Here is a 21,494-nt window from a genome sequence, read left to right as displayed (position 1 = left end):
AAAAGGTCGCGAATTCTGCCGAGTTTAAATAATAATAATAAAAATAATACTCCGTAAGATAATAAATAAATAAATATAATATATATATATATATATATATATATATATATATATATATATATATATATATATATATATATATATATATATATATATATTATAGATTAGTGTTATATTAGATTAGTTTGGGTTATGTAAAAGTTATTTTTACGGGTTAGTAAGGTCGGAGCTCTGTTCGTGTACCACTACGCGATAAATAATCAATGTAAGCTATGTTCTCCTTTTTAAATTAATGTCTCGTAACTAAGTTATTATTATGCTTATTTGAGCCGAAGTAATTATGATGTTGGGCTAAATATTAAAGATGGGGTTATTGGGCTTTGTACCATAATTGGGGTTTGGACAAAAGAACGACACTTGTGGAAATTAGACTATGGGCTATTAATGGGATTTATATTAACTAAATGATACCTCATTAAATTAATATAGAGATTTACAATTTGACGTAGATATAAATAACCACATACGCTCGATCGGACACGATGGGCGGGATATCTATAAATACTAATAATTGTTCATTTGACCGGACACGGGGATGGATTAATAGTCAATGGACTCATTAAAACAGGGGTGGATTACATTCAAGGGTAATTGGTGTAATTGTTAGCAAAGTATTAAGACCTTGTTACAGTTCTAATCCCCAGTTAGTTGGAATATTTGACTTCGGGCATAATGTTAAATTTGCTGAGCATTTTATAATTATGATCGATGAACTATTGTAGACAAAAACCAGATAGGTTTCAAATACATCCAGGACAAAGGACAATTAACCCAGGACAATAAATTAAAATCAAAACGTCAAACATCATAGTTACGGAAGTTTAAATAAGCATCATATATTTTATTTCATATTTCCTCGTACTTTTATTTATTGTCATTTTAATTATTGTTATTTATTTTATATTGTTATTTAAATATCGTCATTTACTATACGCTTCGCTTAAAATATAAATCGACAAACCAGTCATTAAACGGTAAACCCCCTTTTATATATTATTATATATAATTATATATATTTTGTACAAATATAGTTGTTTAAAAATATAGTGTGAAATAAGCCCGCTCCCTGTGGAACGAACCGGACTTACTAAAAACTATACTACTCTACGATTAGGTACACTGCCTATAGTGTTGTAGCAAGGTTTAGGTATATCCCATTTGTAAATAAATAATTAAAACTTGTGTAATTTTTAATAGTATTTTCTTGTAAAATTTAATAGTATTTCGTACACCCCGCTGCACACATCAAGTTTTTGGCGCCGCTGCCGGGGAGTCGGCGAAACTCTATATTTTTAATTTATTTTTGTATAAATATATTTATATATCATTTTAGAAAGAAAAAAAAAACCCGAAAATGCAAACTCCGCGACCTGCGGAATTTTAGGGTACGTGGAACCGCGACTCGCGGAGCCACCCTGACGCGCCTGCAGAAACCCTAAATTTGCATTTATTACGGAGTTTTAATTATTATTATTAATTATTTAGTATTTAGGGTTAATTAATTTATTATTTATTTTAAGTTTTAATTAATTTATAATAATTAATTTTAATTAGTTTTATTTAAATTGTAAAATTAATAGTTTTATAAAATAAATAATATAAAAATAATATTTTTATAAAAATTGTACTTTTTACAACTTTAAGTTTATTTTTGTTTTTTGTTTATTTTTATTTGTTTTTAGCGTAATATTTGTATTTTTCGCTCGTATTTAGTTTTAAGACATAGTTTTTGCCGTAGCTTATTTTTATTTCTAGATTTTTAGGCTTTGCCGTAAAATCCCTTAAGTGCTTTTTCTTTAGATTAAGATTTAGGCGCTTTAGAATTTTGCGACGCCGTTTTTAGATTTTAGTGCCTAATTAAGTTATTGCCGTTTTGGATATAGAATTCCTTTAAGCTTTAATACCTTTAGGCGTAACTTTTTAGATTTAATTTTTAGACTTTTAAGTTACGACGCGCTATTTTCTTATTTTTATTTTTCGACGTTTTTCGACGCGCATTCTTTTTCTTTATTATTTCTCGACGCTTTAGTTTTTAGGACTTAGAAATTTTCTCTATTTCTTATCTAATATCTCAAACGGAAAGAAAAATTGTTTAAGTGGTTAAATTAATGGACGTTGACAATTTTCTGCTTCGTAGTAATAGTTGGATTTGTTAGTGGCTGAGTTGTGAGCTTCCGATTTAAAGGGTTCTGGCTCCCTGCTGCATCTTTTGGCTATTCGAAACGTGGGTAAAAGCAGAAAAGTCTATTAGTTGGACAACTTATATAAGTTTTTCTATTTTTATAACTAATAGGATAATTAGTAAATGCACCACATTGTAGCTAAAATTTGGCCATCGCAATAAAATGGAAAATTTTGAAAACAAGGCTATGGAAACTCTTTTTGATATCCAAAATCAATTAAATCAATACTCTCAAACGGGTGTTGATGACAATTCATTCGGTCAGTCTTGGATCACGAATGACGAAACAATAACTGGTTGTGAAATCTGTGGAGATTATCACTCAACATGGGAATGTTATTATTACGTTCCTATGGAAAATTACACACCCACGGAACCTGAATGGAATGATTATGAAGAATACAATTCAAATTGGGATTATTCCCAAGAATATTTCCAAACTCAACAACCAGTAGACGAGGAAAATTACGTGTCTGAAAATTTATTAGACAATATGAAAATCAAACTCGAAGAACTCAATGCTCAAAATGAACAAATGAGAGAGTTTGTAAACCGGCAAGCTGAAACTCTATCAGACTACACACCTGTTGATCTGAGGAGTATTGTACAAGAAAATCTCATATCATCGAATTTTGATGAATTCGAGAGCTCCGAAATCACCAACTATCCCGATGATACTTTTTATTCAGTCTTACCAATTTCACAACATATCGACACATTAGCCTCTACCGATAAAATCAACGATCCATCAATGGATGAAGAAGAAGAAGTAAGGGTGACAAATTGGTACTCTTGGGAAAACGATAACGTTGAAAATTTTACCCCCGAGACCAAAGTGGTGGGACCGATAAGTACCGTTAATGAAGAAGAATCTACTTCAATCCCGAAATTCACCATTCCACAAACTTCCAACCCAATCTTCTCAATAGATGAGTCATCTATCGAAGATGAACTACGAGCTGTAATAGATAATGACACCTCAGATTTCACCCAATTGGGTAATAGAGGTGAAACCTTTAATCCCGAGAATAAAAGGAAGGAAATGTTAGGAATTGTCCACCCTATAGTATGTATGTCGGTGTATATCAATCCATTTGACCAAGAACCAGAAAAGAGACATATCCATTTACTAAAAGCTACACTTAAAAAAGAATTAAGTAGTGACGATCGGGTGGTTCTAAACTTTAAACCCATTTATATATTTTATACCACCCGAGATGTAAATAACTGGCTCACTATTCTAATTCGTGGAACTTATTCTACCGACTTCACATGTCGTCAGCTAAGTGTGGGGAAGTCAAACCCCACTTAACGTTAAATTAGGGGTTCGGGTTAGTGCATAACTCGTTAATAAAAATGCATGATTAGGGTAAAAGTCGCATTTTCAAATATTAGCAAACAGTTCAGAAAAGCAACCGTTTTTGAAGAAAAACATGTGTGATAAAACAAGAAGGAATGAACGATGAGGCGCGCCATCTATCATTCGATGAGCTTTGTAATTACAAAATGGGTATTTTTTAATCATTTTTCTACACTAATCACCCTCATGAATTTATAATTAGAGTCTGATTTCATGCAAATGAGGGCATTGCATGATCTCAAGTGTGGGGAAGGGTTATAAATTCTCTCGGGTTTATACTTGGTTTATTTGCCAAATTTTATGAAAATTTGAAAAATTTTCAACTAAAAGAATTTAAAATCATGTTTATATATATTTATGAACGGTGAAAACTAGGTGTTAATACCGAAATTATCGTTACCTCGGAAAGGACATAAATTGAGAAACACCCTAAAACGCTTGAATTCATTTAAAATGGAATAAAGGAGAATAAAAAGGCAAAGAAAGAAACTAAGTGTGGGAAGAATGTACCTAGTTATTTGATTAAAAACTATCTAGCACATGTTTCCGTAAAGTTATTGTAGGTGCTTTTGTTTTGGACTAAATTAACTATTTTACCCGATGAAAGAAAAGAAAAGATGGATCTACACGATGAATCAATTCCATCATTAAAAGGAAGTAAAGTCTTCCGAAAAAGACACGCGCTTCTTGATTTAGGTCAAGAAGTTGTCGTCCAGACCAGCTGTAGGTTGACGAAAAATCTAGAAAAGTCATCACTAAAATTAGCAGGAAATCCACGGACCTCAGCATAAAACAGGGTCGCCAAGTGGTCAGATTTATCCTAACCATGAGAAGGATTTATCTCGTAAAATGGGGAGGGCGCCGTGCAAATTAGCTGGATAAGACTAATGAATCAGATCCCCAGAAAGGATAATCTCCTTAAAGATTAAAAATCAGCTTTTAAGACTGATATTACTCAATCCTAGAGATTGACCTTAAAGATTGAGAATTACAAACTCATGGAATTCAATGATATCTAAACTCGAGCTTGAACGAGAAAATATTTTGATCAAAATTAAAACCGATTTGTTTTCTGAAAACTTATTTTCAATGCGTTCATTACCATTGAATGTAAAATCCTAGGAATTCACCTGGAATTCATTAGGTCACCTGAACTAAATCGGGTGTCAACCGTAAGAACGGTGGTTGCATAGTGGTCAAAGACAGGACCTTGTGCCAGACCGAAAAATCATAAGGGTGAGCTTTACTATTGCTCCTACCAAGGATAGTAATTGCGTCCGACACGTTATAGACCATAATTAAAAGCATGTCAGGGGACATTGCCTTAACAGTTGCTTGTTCAACGCTTTCCTTTACAACCGGACAGTAGTTTACCGAAAGGTAATATACGGGACAAGTAAACTGGACGTGTTGCTTTCCAAATACAAGGTTAGCAAGTGGGTAACACAAAACCATAAGTTTTGAGCTAAAATTTTCAAATCTGAAACCCACAAAACCCACAAAAATATTTTGCAACACCGGTGAAGGGTTATTCTGGAAAACTTATCTAGGGTAAAAGCTAGATTGAATTTTCAAAGATTAAATGTTTTCATAAAGATCCAATTTCCTTAAGGATCTACATTTTCATAGTCATGTGGGACTGTAAACCGCCTTTCAAATGTGCACTTTGCTTTGGAAACCGAAAGTAAATCAGCTATTTGATTGTAAGTGTCGTTGACCTAAACCCGAGGCAACTGTGGATGACACACCCACCTTTAACCATGGTTCTATCGTTACTATCATTATTTATACCGCCATATCAAAATCACTGATGTACAAAGTGTGAAGAATAAAGAAGTGATTCGTGTGATGTATTATAATTTCAAGTTATGTATTGCTTGAGGACAAGCAACGTTCAAGTGTGGGGATATTTGATAGTGCTCCAAATGAACATATATTTTTTAGCAATATCCTCCCAATATGTAAATTATTTAGTTGTAATTGTTCTATTTTAAGTTGTAATTGTTTAAGTGCGAAGACAAAAGGCGAAAACAAAGATTTGAAGACACAAACGTCCAAAAAGCTCAAATATACAAGATACAATTCAAAAGGTTCAATTTATTGATGAAAAACGTCTAAAAATGACATGAGTACAAGTTACAAAACGCAAAGTACAATATATTAAATTGTACGCAAGGACGTTCGAAAATCCGGAACCGGGACATGAGTCAACTATCAACGCCCGACGCAACGGACTAAAAATTACAAGTCTACTATGCACAAGAATATAATATAATATATAAATAATTATATTAATTATTTATATTTTATATTTATATATATAAAACGTCGGCAAAGAAGATCCAAAAGGGTGTGAGCTGTATCCCATTTCCCCGCGACTCGCGGAGTTCTCAGGCACAAAGTGCCGCGACTCGCGGAGCACAGAAATTTCAGAATGTCTATAAAAGGTCGCGAATTCTGCCGAGTTTAAATAATAATAATAATAATAATACTCCGTAAGATAATAAATAAATAAATATATATATATATATATATATATATATATATATATATATATATATATATATATATATATATATATATATATATATATATATATATATATATAGTATAGATTAGTGTTATATTAGATTAGTTTGGGTTATGTAAAAGTTATTTTTACGGGTTTGTAAGGTCGGAGCTCTGTTCGTGTACCACTACGCGATAAATAATCAATGTAAGCTATGTTCTCCTTTTTAAATTAATGTCTCGTAACTAAGTTATTATTATGCTTATTTGAGCCGAAGTAATTATGATGTTGGGCTAAATATTAAAGATGGGGTTATTGGGCTTTGTACCATAATTGGGGTTTGGACAAAAGAACGACACTTGTGGAAATTAGACTATGGGCTATTAATGGGATTTATATTAACTAAATGATACCTCATTAAATTAATATAGAGATTTACAATTTGACGTAGATATAAATAACCACATACGCTCGATCGGACACGATGGGCGGGATATCTATAAATACTAATAATTGTTCATTTGACCGGACACGGGGATGGATTAATAGTCAATGGACTCATTAAAACAGGGGTGGATTACATTCAAGGGTAATTGGTGTAATTGTTAGCAAAGTATTAAGACCTTGTTACAGTTCGAATCCCCAGTTAGTTGGAATATTTGACTTCGGGCATAATGTTAAATTTGCTGAGCATTTTATAATTATGATCGATGAACTATTGTGGACAAAAACCAGATAGGTTTCAAATACATCCAGGACAAAGGACAATTAACCCAGGACAATAAATTAAAATCAAAACGTCAAACATCATAGTTACGGAAGTTTAAATAAGCATAATATATTTTATTTCATATTTCCTCGTACTTTTATTTATTGTCATTTTAATTATTGTTATTTATTTTATATTGTTATTTAAATATCGTCATTTACTATACGTTTCGCTTAAAATATAAATCGACAAACCAGTCATTAAACGGTAAACCCCCTTTTATATATTATTATATATAATTATATATATTTTGTACAAATATAGTTGTTTAAAAATATAGTGTGAAATAAGCCCGCTCCCTGTGGAACGAACCGGACTTACTAAAAACTATACTACTCTACGATTAGGTACACTGCCTATAGTGTTGTAGCAAGGTTTAGGTATATCCCATTTGTAAATAAATAATTAAAACTTGTGTAATTTTTAATAGTATTTTCTTGTAAAATTTAATAGTATTTCGTACACCCCGCTGCACACATCAACTACATCTATCAGCTTTTTCTCATAGAAATCTCTAATGAAATGGTATTTAATCCATATATGTTTCGTTTTAGAATGATTTACGGGATTTTTAGTGACAGCTATGGCAGCAGTATTATCAACATAAATAGGAGTGTTAGAAATTTGCAAACCGTAGTCACGTAGTTGCTGTTGAATCCAGATGACTTGAGATGTACAGCTGGCCGCGACAATGTATTCTGCTTCACATGTGGACTGAGCCACCGCTGTCTGCTTCTTACACTGCCATGTAACTAGTTTGCTTCCCAGAAACTGACAACCTCCTGATGTTGACTTAAAATCTTTCTTACATCCTCCATAGTCCGAATCACTATAAGCTGTGAGATCAAAACCATCCTCACACGGATACCATAACCCTAAGCTCGGTGTATCTTTCAAATACCTCAGAATCTTCTTAACCACTAACATATGATGAACATTAGGATTTGCCTGATAACGAGCACACAGACAAACCGCAAACATGATATATGGTCAAGAAGCGGTAAGATACATTAGAGAACCGATGATTGGCCTGTATAACGTTTGGTCCACTGAAGCACCCTCACAATCAGGAGATATCCCATGATTGACAGACAACGGAGTCTTAGCGGGTCTTTCTGCTTCCATTTAAAACCTCTTCAGAATATCAGCAACATACTTGGTTTGATACAAAAAGATACCTTTATCCGTCTGAGCTACTTGTAGACCTAGGAAAAACTTTATCGTTCCCATCGAACTCATCTTGAACTTCTGTTGCATGACTTTCTCAAACTCATCAACCATTCCCTGATCTGTTGACCCGAAAATAATATCGTCAACATAAACCTGCACTAACATAAGATGTTGTCCCTTCTTCTTGATGAAAAGTGTCTGATCAATGACACCTCTCCTGAAACCGTTTTCAATCATGTAGTTTGACAATGTAGCATACCATGCTCTAGGAGCTTGGTGAAGACCATAAAGTGCCTTTTCAAGTCGATAAACCTTTTCTGGGAAATGCGGGTCTTCGAAACCAGGTGGTTGTTCAACAAACACTCTTTCATTGATCTCGCCGTACAAAAATGCACTTTTAACATCCATCTTAAAAACTTTAAAACCCATGAAGGATGCAAAAGCCAAGAAAATCCTGATTGCTTCCAGTTTTGCAACCGGAGCAAAAACCTCATCATAGTCAATTTCAGGGATCTGTTGATATCCCTTTACCACTAGTCTAGCTTTGTTTCTGATAACAATACCCTGTTCATCCTTCTTATTTTTCAAAACCCATCGAAGACCATAGGGTACACAACCATGTGGTGGATTGACTAGCTTCCAAACCTTTAAGTGTTTGAATTGTAACAGCTCCTCTTGCATTGCACTAACCCACTCGTCAAACTTCAATGCCTCATAAGCATCTTTAGGTTCAATTTGACACACATAACATGAGTGAGCATGCACAAATATTCTTCCTGTCTTATTCAACGTTGAATAAAAAGCTGTTACCACATTCGCACTCTCTGTCTGAACATCTTCCGCTACTGTTGAACTTACACTAGTAACGGGAACCTCTGATGTAGTCAGAACTTCAGATGTAGAGGCTTCATTAGACTACCCTAGAGGAATAATAATGTGGCAGAATCTACATAATAATCATCAAGTCGTTTAGGTGGCAGAATCACATGATTGGATCTACGTACACCTCCTGCTTCAGTTGGCGGTTCAGTCACTGTTACAGTTGGTGGTTGATTATATAGAGGATTAAGATGTTCCTCAGTCAGTTGCATTTGACTAACTTCCTCGTCATCTTCAAGCTCACTATCTTCATCTGTATATACTACCCCGTCCTCATTTGAATCAAAATCACCTCTAATACTCTGCGGACTTGGTTGCAAGCTAGAAACTGGATTTTGAACCTGCACTGGAGTAGTGATAACATTTTCAGAAGTGTTTTGAGAATCAAACAATATCTGAGTCAGAACTTCTTCATCTGTAGCGTCTGGCGGAAGATTGAAGGAATCAAATAACTTATCATATTCAAACTGCCATGCGAATCCTTTACTGACACGAGGTGGAGCATTGCGTTGAATATCAACCTCATAACATTCTTCCACACACTTGGACTCAGTAATATACACCCGTTTGTTCGGATTTCCATATCCCAAGAAGATACCAGAGATCACCTTTGAATTAAATTTTTCTCCAGCGTCTCGTACCAGAATAGTACAAGGTGCACCAAAGGGTTCAAAATGTTTAATGTTTGGCTTTCTCTTGTGTAACAGTTCATAACATGTTTTACCATGTCTCTTCACCACTAGAACTCTGTTCATCACGTAGCATGCAGTACTCACGGCTTCACCCCAGAAAACAATTGGAAGACATGAATCTGCTAGCATTGTTCTTGCAGTTTCAATTAGAGTCCTATTCTTTCTTTCAGCAACACCGTTTGATTGAGGTGTATAAGCAGGACTGAACTGTTGTTGTATCCCCTTCTCATTACAGAACAGCAGCATCTGATTGTTCTTAAATTCCGTACCATTATCAGTACGAATCTTTCTAACCTTCAACTTATACAAACTTTCGAGCTTCAGAATCAAAATTTAATATGATCGAAAGTATCTGACTTGTGTTTCAACATCACAACCCACGAGAAACGGGAATATTCATCTGTAACCACCAAGCAGTAAGACTCTCCAGTGAGAGTTTTACAGTTAACTGGACCAAAGAGGTCCATGTGCAGCAATTCCAAAGGAATATTAACTGAATGATGCTTCTTGGCAGTATGTGACTTCCTAGTCTGTTTCCCTTTCTTACACGGAAGACAACCTTCAGGAATATGAAAACTCTTAACATTCACACCTTCAACCAATTCATTGTGGACTAGATTATTCATCTTCCTTAGATTCAGATGACCCATACGCTTATGCCAGATAATCGATTCCTGTTCAGTAGCCTTAGAAACAAATGCCTGATGGCATGTAGCTGCTTTAACATGAGCCTTACGCATATCAAGGATATAGAGATCCTTGCACCTTGGAGCCGTCATCAGAATCATGTCTTCGGGAATTACAAACTCTTTTCTCAAAATATAACAAAACTTATCATCAAAAGCAATGGAATACTTTTTGTCAGCAACTTGTGAAACTGAAAGCAGATTGTTCAACATCTACTCTACATAATTAACTTTATCAAAGCTGACGTTCTCATTAGTAATAGCACCCTGAGCAGTAATAAATCCTCCTTCACTACCTGCAAAAGAAATTGGTCCTCCATCCACTGTTTTCACATTAGACAGCAAAGACAAGTTCCCTGTCATGTGCCTGGATGCCCCACTATCAACAATCCAAGTACTGCAGCGTGGATTGTAGGCGACCTGCACATTAAAGTAAGAGGATTAGTTAGAAAGGGCCACCCATGCCCTAATGGCAGTGGGTTTCCCATCAACACCAACAACTGGCAACTCCACCCATTGTCCTTTAGATCCAGAAGGACCTTCAGGATTTTGAACACTCTTAACTTCTGATTTAGGTTTCCAAACTGTGTTATTCGGTAATGGTTTTCTATAATAATCATTAGTTTGAAAAACCTTTTTATCATTTGTTTGCACAGAAAAAGACTTAAACACTGGTGAAGGTGATCTCCTATTAAAGGAACGATTTGGACTAAGATCAACCTTCCTTCTTGGTGTCTGTCGAATGGGTCTACAATTCATAGCCCTGTGTCCCAACCTCCCACAATTGAAGCAGTTAACATTATCAAAATCATGAGAATTAAACAATTTGCGTCTAATTGGTGAAAACTGTCTCCTTTGTGGTTCAATATGTTGTCTAGTCGTAGGGGATGACGAGACTTGTTGCTTAACAGTCTGTCGACGACCAGGCGGAACATACTTGGACACATGATGATGTAGCGTGAGGGTACGAAATAGTATTATTTTTAATACAAAATACTACAAAATATGACACAAGTTTTATTAATTTACGGATGGGATATACCTAAACCTTGCTACAACACTATAGGCAGTGTACCTAATCGTAGAGTAGTGTAGTTTTTAGTAAGTCCGGTTCGTTCCACAGGGAGCTGGTGATACTTACTATATTTTTAACTATATTTATACAAAATATATATAATTATATAAGTAGTAATATTATTATAAAAGGGGGGTTTTACCGTTTAATGACCGGTTTGTCGATTCTATATTTTAAGCGTAAAGATAAATGACGATAATTAAAGTGCGTAAAATAATGACAATAAATAAAATGACAGTAAATAAAATTGCGAGTAATAAAATGACAGTAAATAAAGATACGATGAGAAATATAATAAAAGAATTATGCTTATTTAAACTTCCGTAATCATGATGTTTGACGTGTTGATTTTAATTTATTACCATGGGTTAATTGTCCTTTGTCCTGGTTTATTTGATACGTCTATCTGGTTTTTGTCCATAATAGTCCATCGGTCATAAATATAAAGTGCGAGTATCCTCGTCAAATTACCCTTATACCCGAAGTCAAATATTCCAACTGATTAAGGATTTAAACTGTGACGCAGTTATCACTTCTGTCAACAATTACACCAGTTATCACTGTATGTAATCCACCCCTGTTTTAATTAGTTTATGAATATGAATATTAATTCATCCACTTGATCATAATGAATAATCAATTACCCAACCCAATTGATTAATTAAATGATTATAACAGATTCTATATGAACATCACTAAATAGAACAACCATAATCATTATTAATTATTAGGTTAATTAATTTGAAGATAGGTTCGACAGACTCCAATGAGTTGTCACTCAATTAGACAATACCCCCCATCTATTAATAGTCAATAGTTCAATTTCCACAAGTGTCGGTCTTTTGCCCAAACCTTAATTATGGTCCAAAGTTCAATAACCCCTTCTTAATATTTTAGCCCAACATCACGATTACTTCGGCTCAAATAAGCATAATAATAACTTAGTTACGATACATTAATTTAAAAAGGAAGAACATAGCTTACAGTGGTGATTAATCGCGTAGCGTTACACGGGCAGAGTTTTGACTTTAAAACCCGTAAAATATTTCTTACAATAACCCAATTATTATTAAACTTAAATTAAACTTAATATTATAAATATAAATATATATATTCTTACAGAGGGAAAGAAAGAAAAATGAAGTGAAGGTGTTCTTTTTCATTACTACGTGAATTCCATTTTATAGGCAAATGTTGATTTGAAATTTTCACTTATGACCCCTTAACTATGCTCAATTAACAACTTTTTATTATTTATTATTATTCTTATTATGAATTATTTAAATATTATATTATATTCTTGTGCATAGTTGACTTGTACTTTCAGCTCCGTTGCGTCGAGCGTTGATAGTTGGCTCGGGTACCGGTTCCGGATTTTCGAACGTCCTTTCGTATAATTTAATATCTTGTACTTTGCGTTTTGTAACTTGTACTCTTGTCATTTTTAGACGTTTCTCATCAATAAATTGAACCTTTTGAATTGTATCTTGTACATTTGAGCTTTTTGGACGTTTTGGTCTTTCAAATCTTCGTTTTTGTCTTTAAATCTTCATTTTCGAGCGATTTGCGTCTTTCGTCTTCGCACTTATTTATTTAACTATTACAACTAAAAATAAGGAAATTACATTTAAAAACTTTACATATTGGAACGATATTGCTACTAAATATATGTTCATTTGGAGCACTATCAACACACTCCCAGATTTGGAACTTGCACCTGTTGGTGATTGTTCTACCTTAGGACCTGATTCATCTATTCCTCCCTTACTGACAAACTTAGGTGACACTCCCTGGGTGTTCTTCTTCTTATTCTGTTTGGGAGTCACAGTTTTCTTAGACTGAGCCTTTTGACTCTCAGTCATCTTATCAGCATTAACAGGATTTTTCAGAATGGTAACTGGTTTAGTGACAAGCTCAAAAGGTTTGTTGTCTTTCTCAGTGTCGATATCAGTATCTGACTCTGTTTCATAGACAACATCTAAAGGCTTCTTCGACTCAACTATCTTAACAGAACTCTTAACAGGTGTTTCTTCAGGCTTACCATATTCTAGTTCTACAACAGGACCCTTACTTTTCTCAACTAGTTTGTTAATATACTCACCTAAAAGTGGCGGGGCAACCTGGTTGTAACCTAAACCCTGCTGTTTAGGAGGATTCAAAGTCTGTTTCACATAAGACATCCTCTGCCAATTGTCGATCCTAGCTTTTTCAGACTCGTATTTCAACTTAAATGAATCCCTTTCTGCCTTAAGAGTCTCTATCTGTCCCAAATACATAGTAATCACTTTTCCATCATCTATAACCGTTGATTTTAAGTGACCCACCTGATTTTCTAAAGACTTAATCACATCAACATAGTCTTTCTGTTTATTAAGGTAGAAAAGCGCATCATCATAGTTCTTTTTATTAGTCTGATTCTCCAAACTTAAATTCTTAAGGTCAATTCTAAGCTTAGGACAAGTCTCACATGTAACAGATATCTCATTAAGCTTTGTGATAACACATTCAAGCCTCTCAATTTCCTGTTCATAACCAATGCATTTAGAACAATTAGAAACTGAGTCAATACATACCTTATCATTTCCGGGCGTGTTAGCCATGAATGCATAGTCATTTCTTCCAACCTGAGAATCTGCATCTGATTCTGACTCTGACTCTGAGCTCGTACTATCCGAGTAATCAGCCTCATAACCTCCTTTACTCTCACCTTGATCTCCACAAACTGGACTCTGAACAGTAAAAATCTTCTCATCATCTCTCTTAAGATCACAGTTGAGCAAATGTTCCAGCTCCTTTCTGAACCAAGTACCAACATGACAAATCATCCCTTCTTTTTCATCAGACGAGTCAGTAGTAAACTCAAGATCTGATAAGTCCTGAGCTTTGCGAAACTTATCATACAACCTATCCTTAATCCTCTTCCTGAAGCAAAATTTCATCAGCTCTTCTGCTCTCTTCAACCTAGCATCACATTTGCACACATATCATGTGCAATTCGGATTATCCTTACCCGTACAACCTGCATTTTTCCGAACAATTATTTCCTCTTCAATTTCTGCTTCGCTTTTACCTACAAACACAACATTAGCCTTTTGCGTATCTACCGAGATGGACCAGTCACATACTTCATCCGCATACGTTGTAGTCAAAGCTTTGGATTGAACAGAACCCGAAGATTCTTTCTCTACAATTACATGTTGTGGTGTAACTGAGATGGTTGTCTGGTGAAAAGGATCATGAAAACCAGGCTTGGGTGGTCTCGTGCAAGTCTTCTTAAAATGACCATATTTATCACAATTGTAGCACCTAACCTTTGACATATCAAAACCAAATTTCGAATCTCGATTCAAACTCAACGATCTTTGTCCTGTTCTCTTCAAGTACTTTCTAGCGCGTTTCACAATGCTACCCATACAGTAGAGTATATCCATTCTCTCAAGCTCGTCCTCATCAATCTGATCATAGTCTTCATTTTCAAGATGACTATTAAGCACTTGTCCACCAATCATATCGTTGTATGAGTTAACAACAATAGCTGCCAATGCCATATCTTCCTGAATAGATTCGCGAGATCTCTTCTTGATATTCTCAGTTTGAAACACAGGAGTTTGAGTTTGAGTCTAAGTCTCTTGAATCGGAGAATCCTCAATCATCTTAATTGTAGAATTTTGAGCTTGTAATTTAGCATTAAAGTAGCCCGACTGAGACGATGGTGCAAACATTTGTGAAGCATTGGCTGATATGTATGCTGTCTGTAGTGGAGCATGAGTACCAGAAGACGAAGCTAAAGATGATGCAGCAGCTGCTACAGAACCAAGTCTCTTTCTCTTTGCTTCATCTTGAATGTCCTTCTCCATCAACTTCGACGTAAAAACTGTTAGTGTCAACGGACGACCTGATGAGCTGTACCTGTTCTGAATCTTTTCAATCTCATGATCCCACTTTTCAGGAAGACCATCTTTCAACACCCTTACTGCCTTTTCATCAGGCACCTCAATCCCATAATCTGCCATCTCTGCAACCAATAATCGATATCTTTCCAAAGTATGTTCTAGAGATTCTGATGGAAGAGCTGCAAACACCCTCCATTCATCCTTCAAAACCTTACCCTTAGTCGCACGATAAGTAGATGTACCCTCTGTTGCTGATTGAAGAGCCAACCAGATAGTATACGATGTTTTGTTTCGGTTCTTAAATTGCTGAAAAATCTCCTTAGACAACGCTTGGGTTAGCTGAGCATAACATCTACACTCAAGATTGTACTCTTCACGCTCTGTGGGACTAAACTGTGAAGTTTCTTTGGGTTCACCATCTGCTCCACATGGCCATACATACGGATTCTCAATACATTCCCAACGTCTAGAGTCGACACCGCTTAAGTAAATAACAAACCTAACTTTCCAGTCCAAGAAATTCTTAAGGTTGTCAAGTCTAGGTACTTTATTCGCTGATCCAGATTCACTTTCATTAAGTAACAGTTTTTGTAGTCCAGGTGCAATTACTAACGCGCTGTATTCATTTGTCATTTGTTCATTAGTGTCAGACATTTTGACTGATTAAGATTGATTAAGATTACTTAAGTGCAATTAAAAGATTCTGTCTCCAAAGAGGATCGGCCGATGGACAAGACAATCGGTCGGAGGTCTGTGACAATCGGTCGGAGGTCAATGACGATCGGTCGGAGGTGAGTGACGATCGGTCGGAGGTGTAGACTTTGTAACAGAATCTATAAATTTAGTCCTTCGGTCGATGGAACAGACGATCTGCCGATGGTAGAAGACGATCGGTCGATTGTCAAGAGACGAACGGCCGATGGTTAAGACAAACGGATCTAAGTTATGAAAGACTGTCCTCCGGTTCACTGCTAGACGATCGGTCGATTGTGTATGACGTACGGTCGAGGGTCGGGACGAACGGTCGATGGTCTAAGACAATCGGCCGAGGGTTGTTCTTACGAATTCTGGGCAGAAAAAGCTAGGGTTTTCGACAAAAACTTCAATTTTGATCGATTTTGACGTTCTAGACTTAAACTTAACCGATAGAAACTTCAGAAAAACACCCTTGAACAATAATAGACCCAAAAACACAAGATTTAAACGTAAAAATCTCAACTTTCGATTAAAAACCCGTTTAGACCAAAAACCCTAAAATAAAAACAATGAATTCGATTCAAAAACGTTTGGATCAGCAACGTTCAGCTCTGATACCACTTTGTAAGTGCTAATTGGATCTTAGATCAAATGTAGAACCTAGATTAAAGGCGGAAAACAATAACTAGGGTGAATCGAATACGAGTTACACTTTCGGGATCGATTTAACCAACAATATGTTGATACAAACGACGCCTAGATGATTGTATTCGGTTGGGGTTTGGTCTGGTACAAGGATCACAGCAATAAACAACGGCTAGAGGGTGTGGGGTGTGTAACCTAAGAATGAAATCCAAAACCCGTATTTATATATAATCACAGTGACCATCGGCCGATGGTAATAGTCCCTCGACCGATGGTCTCTACCATCAGTCGATGGTCTGAACAGCCAACCAAACTGCTCGAACCATTTTACGTCATCATATTAAACAATCCAAACACATTGTATTAATGACGTAATGACTGAAAAAGACAATACAATACGAATAGAACTCAAATATAACTTCCGATTATGCACAAATTCTCCTTGACGGCCACCTCCAAAAGGTACTTACTATCTTCGTTTTTTATTTGAAACCCTAACTCAACGTTGTTACTACTATTACTTTTTCTTCGTTCTTCTTTGCAAGCTTGATTTCTGCTTCTTTGACTAATTAGTGTATAAAGCTGTATAATTTATCGTATTATTGATGTATTAGACCTAAATTACATGTTAATTTGAATAATTATCTGGTTAAACACTTTTTATATTTCAAAACTTTGATGTCTATTGTTGATTATAAACTTAAATATGACATTGTGATGAATGTTACAGGGTTGTAACAGGTTTGAGTACCGACTATTGATCCAGACAATATAATGAGTTCATCTCCTAAAGATGATTTGGTTAATAAACTGCGTATCGAATGTAGTGATTTGGGATTAGGAGATACTAATCACGAGAACTGTTCGAATAGCGTCAAAGGCCACACAGATGGAAGCTGTATCCGTTTCTTTCTAATTTATTTATTATTTTTTGCTGTTGTTGTTCGTATTTGCTGGTATTTATTTTTTCGTTCTGTCAATTTATCAGGTTCTAAAAGAGTGCGGCAGGTGAACGATGAACAGACGTCTGTGCAAGTTATCTTCAAACGTTTGTCAAGGTTGATAGCAATTTGATACAGTCTTTCTATTTGCTATTTATTTTAATTATTAGTTTTGATGTTACAAACTATCTGGTTTTGGATTTAGGAAGAGCAAAAACAAGCTTGAAGAACTTTTACATCAATGGTGTGAGTGGCATGCTCAAGAATGCTCTCCATCTGAGGTAATAATTTTTTTTTTTTTTTTTTTTTTTGTATATAAATATAAAGAATTACTATGCATAAGGGCTTTAAATACTGATAATTGAGTAGCTAAGTCTTTTTTTTTTCTTGTTCTTTTAGGGTCAAGAAGAAGATTTTGTGTCTGGTGAAGAAATATACTTTCCTGTACTAATTGTTGGCAAAGACAATCCGTGTTCTATTGTATGTTCAACATCTCTATTCATTCTCTGTTTGCAACTCGATTGCAAATTAGATGCATCTATACTGTTGTATGTGTTCCAAATCTGTATTTGCTTTAAGGGTTTTAATTTGTCGGTTTTATAACCACTTTTGTTCGTCCGAGGGTAAAACAACAATTGTTACACTTAATATCCACTAAAAATTTGTTGTGCATCTACTTTTTTCAGATTACATACCTGATACTATTCTAAGTATATCAACGTAACTATTTTGGTCTTATTAATGTTAACAATTTTCTTCTGGTATAAGTTATTGATAAGATTCGATATGGTTAACATTCTCTCCTTATTATGTGTTATTTGCTTCTTTAGTTCAAACTGACTATGTATTTAGGTTACTCATATAGACTATGTATTTAGGTTACTCGTATAGACTATATATCTATTCTTATTAACTTTAACGCTTTGCTGATTTGGTATTTCTCTGCTCATTTATTTTTCGTTTGTTTGACTTAAATTGAAGGTTACTTTGAATCCAATGTAAAATAAAGTAAAATATTTTATATTAATTTATTTATGAGTATAGTTATCTGATTGATGAGTATTTTAGTTCGAGTATGTAACTGAAAATAATGTGGCAGAGTAAACATTCCTAACATGCTATTGTAGTCCAACTCTTTTTAGTCTATATTATCATCTTACATTATTATTATGTGCATGCAAGTCTGTTTACATGGACAATCAGGTGAATAAAAGGCAAAGGACTGATGATGCTCTTATCAATAAACACGCTGTACCTATCTATGATCGTGGTACCGAGTTTGCGTTATTGTCAGGTGATGAGCTTGCTAACAAGGAAAGGTAACTATTACTAATGAGTTTGAAACTTCATTTTTTATTCATACGTATCAACCCAAATTATTTCTTTAAATTATCACTATCGCATTCATGATTTATCACAGTAGTCCAGATCTTTTGAATGCTTCTCGTTGCTTCAACTGTGATGCGTATGATCACTCACTAAAGGAGTGTCCAAAGCCTTATAACAAAGTTGTTGTGAATAACGCCCGTCGAATGTACCTGTTGAAAAATAAAAGACCTGCCGCACCTCGTGTTCTGACACGTTATTACCAACATAGCCCTGGTGGAAAATTTGATGGATTAAAACCAGGCTGTCTTGGTCCCGAAGCAAGGAAACTTTTAGGCCTTGGGGTAAGTCAAGAAATTAGCCCTCTATGTGTTGCATCATATGTCATATATAACATTTAAACATAGTCTTATGCAGTGTTGCAAAAAACCTGATTACTCCCCGATTACTCATTTTTATGAGCAGTCCGTTGCGATTTTACAAAACTCTTTTAATTTGATGGGTCAAAATTGAATTGGGTAATCAAAGCCGGTCAAAGTCAAAAATTAGTCAACTTTTTAACATGAGTTTAAACTAAACTTTAGAGTTTTTGAACAAAATGAACAATTTTAGACAATTATTTTCTATGTTTATGTTTATGGCTTTCTTCCATTTACACATATAATTAATAAAATTCAATATTTAAATGTATAAACTACAATCCGATTAATCCCCGATTAATCCCTGAACTACCGATTACTCTTTCCAATCTGACCTATTAATCCCCGAATAGCGAATTTTGCAACTTTGGGCTTATGTATTAATCCAAGTTTAAAAGTCTCTTGTATTGTATCAAACTTTCGATTATTGTTATCAGCCTACTTGACAATATTCATATCTATTAGACATAAAATAAAGTTGTAATTTATTAAACTTCGGTGAATGTAATCTTTCAGGAATTTGACCCTCCACCTTGGCTTAACAGAATGCGAGAAATCGGATACCCTCCTGGTTATCTTGGTAAGTTCTATGTTCTTCTCCTATATATGTAATTTTATATATATGGTTTCCCTGTTATTTATAATACTGGATTTATTTCTTTTTATAACTACAAGATTTGGAAGATGAGGACCAGCCTTCAGGAATAATAATATATGCAAATGCAAATGGAGATACTAAAGAAGATGAAAAATGTGTTAGCACAAACCCTACACAGCCGGATAGGAAAATGAGTGTTAGTTTCCCTGGAATAAACGCACCAATACCAACGAAGGCTGATAAAAAACGATGGGCTGCTAACCATTCAAAACCTACGAGCTTTGAACCTCACAGTAATAATAGTGCGTTAAACCACAGGGTACCAATTTCTCCTAATTTATTATCCACAGGTCAGTCTTACAACTCAAATTTGCAGCCAGAATGTAGACGGGAGTTCAGTCCTTCGATATCTAATCATGCAAGTAGTTACGAATATTATCCACCAGGAATTCCTTTTTTGTCAAATTATGCGAATAATTACTTAAATACCATTAGTCAGCATTACCAATACTATTCCTATAATGCATATCAAAAGTAATGGAATTCATTTAATGGTTGATTAGATTAGATGAGGTAGAGATTGGTAGCATTTTGTTCCTTGTAGTTGTACTGTAAAAGCTTTTAGTCGTGTGACAAGTTAATTGTTATGCCACCATTATATGCGCCACTAGTAAGCAACTAAGCATGTTTAAGCCTGGATATTCAGTTGTCGATTTTTTGTTCTTATTGATATTAGTCGTGCCCTGAAAGCTATGCTTGTTTTCAGGTTTTTGTAGTATTCTGTATCATTTAGGGTAGTTTTAATGGCACTGCTACTAGCATAAATGCTTTAAATATAGTCAATTGTATGCTATGATGTTACTTATAAATCATTCAAACATTCAGCGCGTTTGTTTTTGAATCATTCAGTATTGAGTGCATTTGTTTCTGATCTATGAATAACAAAACAGATAGTTTTGAATGATTCAACATTCAGTGCTGAATCATTCATAGCTGAAACAATCTCTTAATCATTAAGCACTAAAATTTTATGTAATATGCTTTTTAAATTATGTTAAAGCACCTATTAAATTAATATATTGTAGTTTTTATTTACTTCATAAACATATGTTCATTAATTTAGATACTTTCATAAACAACGTTAACGTTTATAGAGGAATTCATGTTGGGGTGTTGGGCATTCTATTTGAAACGATAAACTTACCACAAAATTAGTGATAATAATTACTACGTCTGTCTACTTCACAAGATTAGCATTAGAAACTATAATATATGAATAAAGTCATATAGTTTTATAAAACCATTATTTAACTTAGTTACATAATCATATGTTATCATTTAAATCATAATCAGACAATGGACACACCATACATGATACTCCGTAACACAATTTAGATATGTACAAATATACTTCTTAGTAAGTTAGACCTCCCATTAATGATCCAAAGATCGAAGTCTTAATTCTGCATCAGTATTTCTACACATACGAATATGCATGCAAGATTGCAAGTATATTTCACTTGTATATTGTACTATGTATATGTGGTATGTGTAATGTGTTCAGTGTTCACCTCCTGATTGTGCCTACGCGAAG

General features: G+C 34.6%; 1 protein-coding gene across 1 annotated transcript in view; it reads left to right on the top strand.

Annotated features, from left to right (window-relative positions):
* Positions 1-20,735, top strand: part of LOC139870394 (uncharacterized) — a 51,780-nt gene extending 31,045 nt beyond the window's left edge. Inside the window, exons 2-9 of the mRNA XM_071858207.1 lie at positions 17,057-17,078; positions 17,347-17,674; positions 17,763-17,838; positions 17,957-18,037; positions 18,740-18,876; positions 18,978-19,227; positions 19,819-19,882; positions 19,978-20,735. Coding sequence (XP_071714308.1) covers positions 17,391-17,674; positions 17,763-17,838; positions 17,957-18,037; positions 18,740-18,876; positions 18,978-19,227; positions 19,819-19,882; positions 19,978-20,438 — 1,353 coding nt within the window. The 5' untranslated portion in view covers positions 17,057-17,078; positions 17,347-17,390 and the 3' untranslated portion in view covers positions 20,439-20,735. The remainder of the gene's footprint in view (positions 1-17,056; positions 17,079-17,346; positions 17,675-17,762; positions 17,839-17,956; positions 18,038-18,739; positions 18,877-18,977; positions 19,228-19,818; positions 19,883-19,977) is intronic.
* The last annotated feature ends 759 nt before the right edge of the window (positions 20,736-21,494 follow it).

The sequence above is a fragment of the Rutidosis leptorrhynchoides genome, chromosome 10 (assembly GCF_046630445.1).
Source record: "Rutidosis leptorrhynchoides isolate AG116_Rl617_1_P2 chromosome 10, CSIRO_AGI_Rlap_v1, whole genome shotgun sequence".
NCBI classification, from domain to species: Eukaryota; Viridiplantae; Streptophyta; class Magnoliopsida; order Asterales; family Asteraceae; genus Rutidosis; species Rutidosis leptorrhynchoides.
Note: the sequence above shows the minus strand (reverse complement) of the source record. Positions and strands in the feature narration are given on the sequence as shown.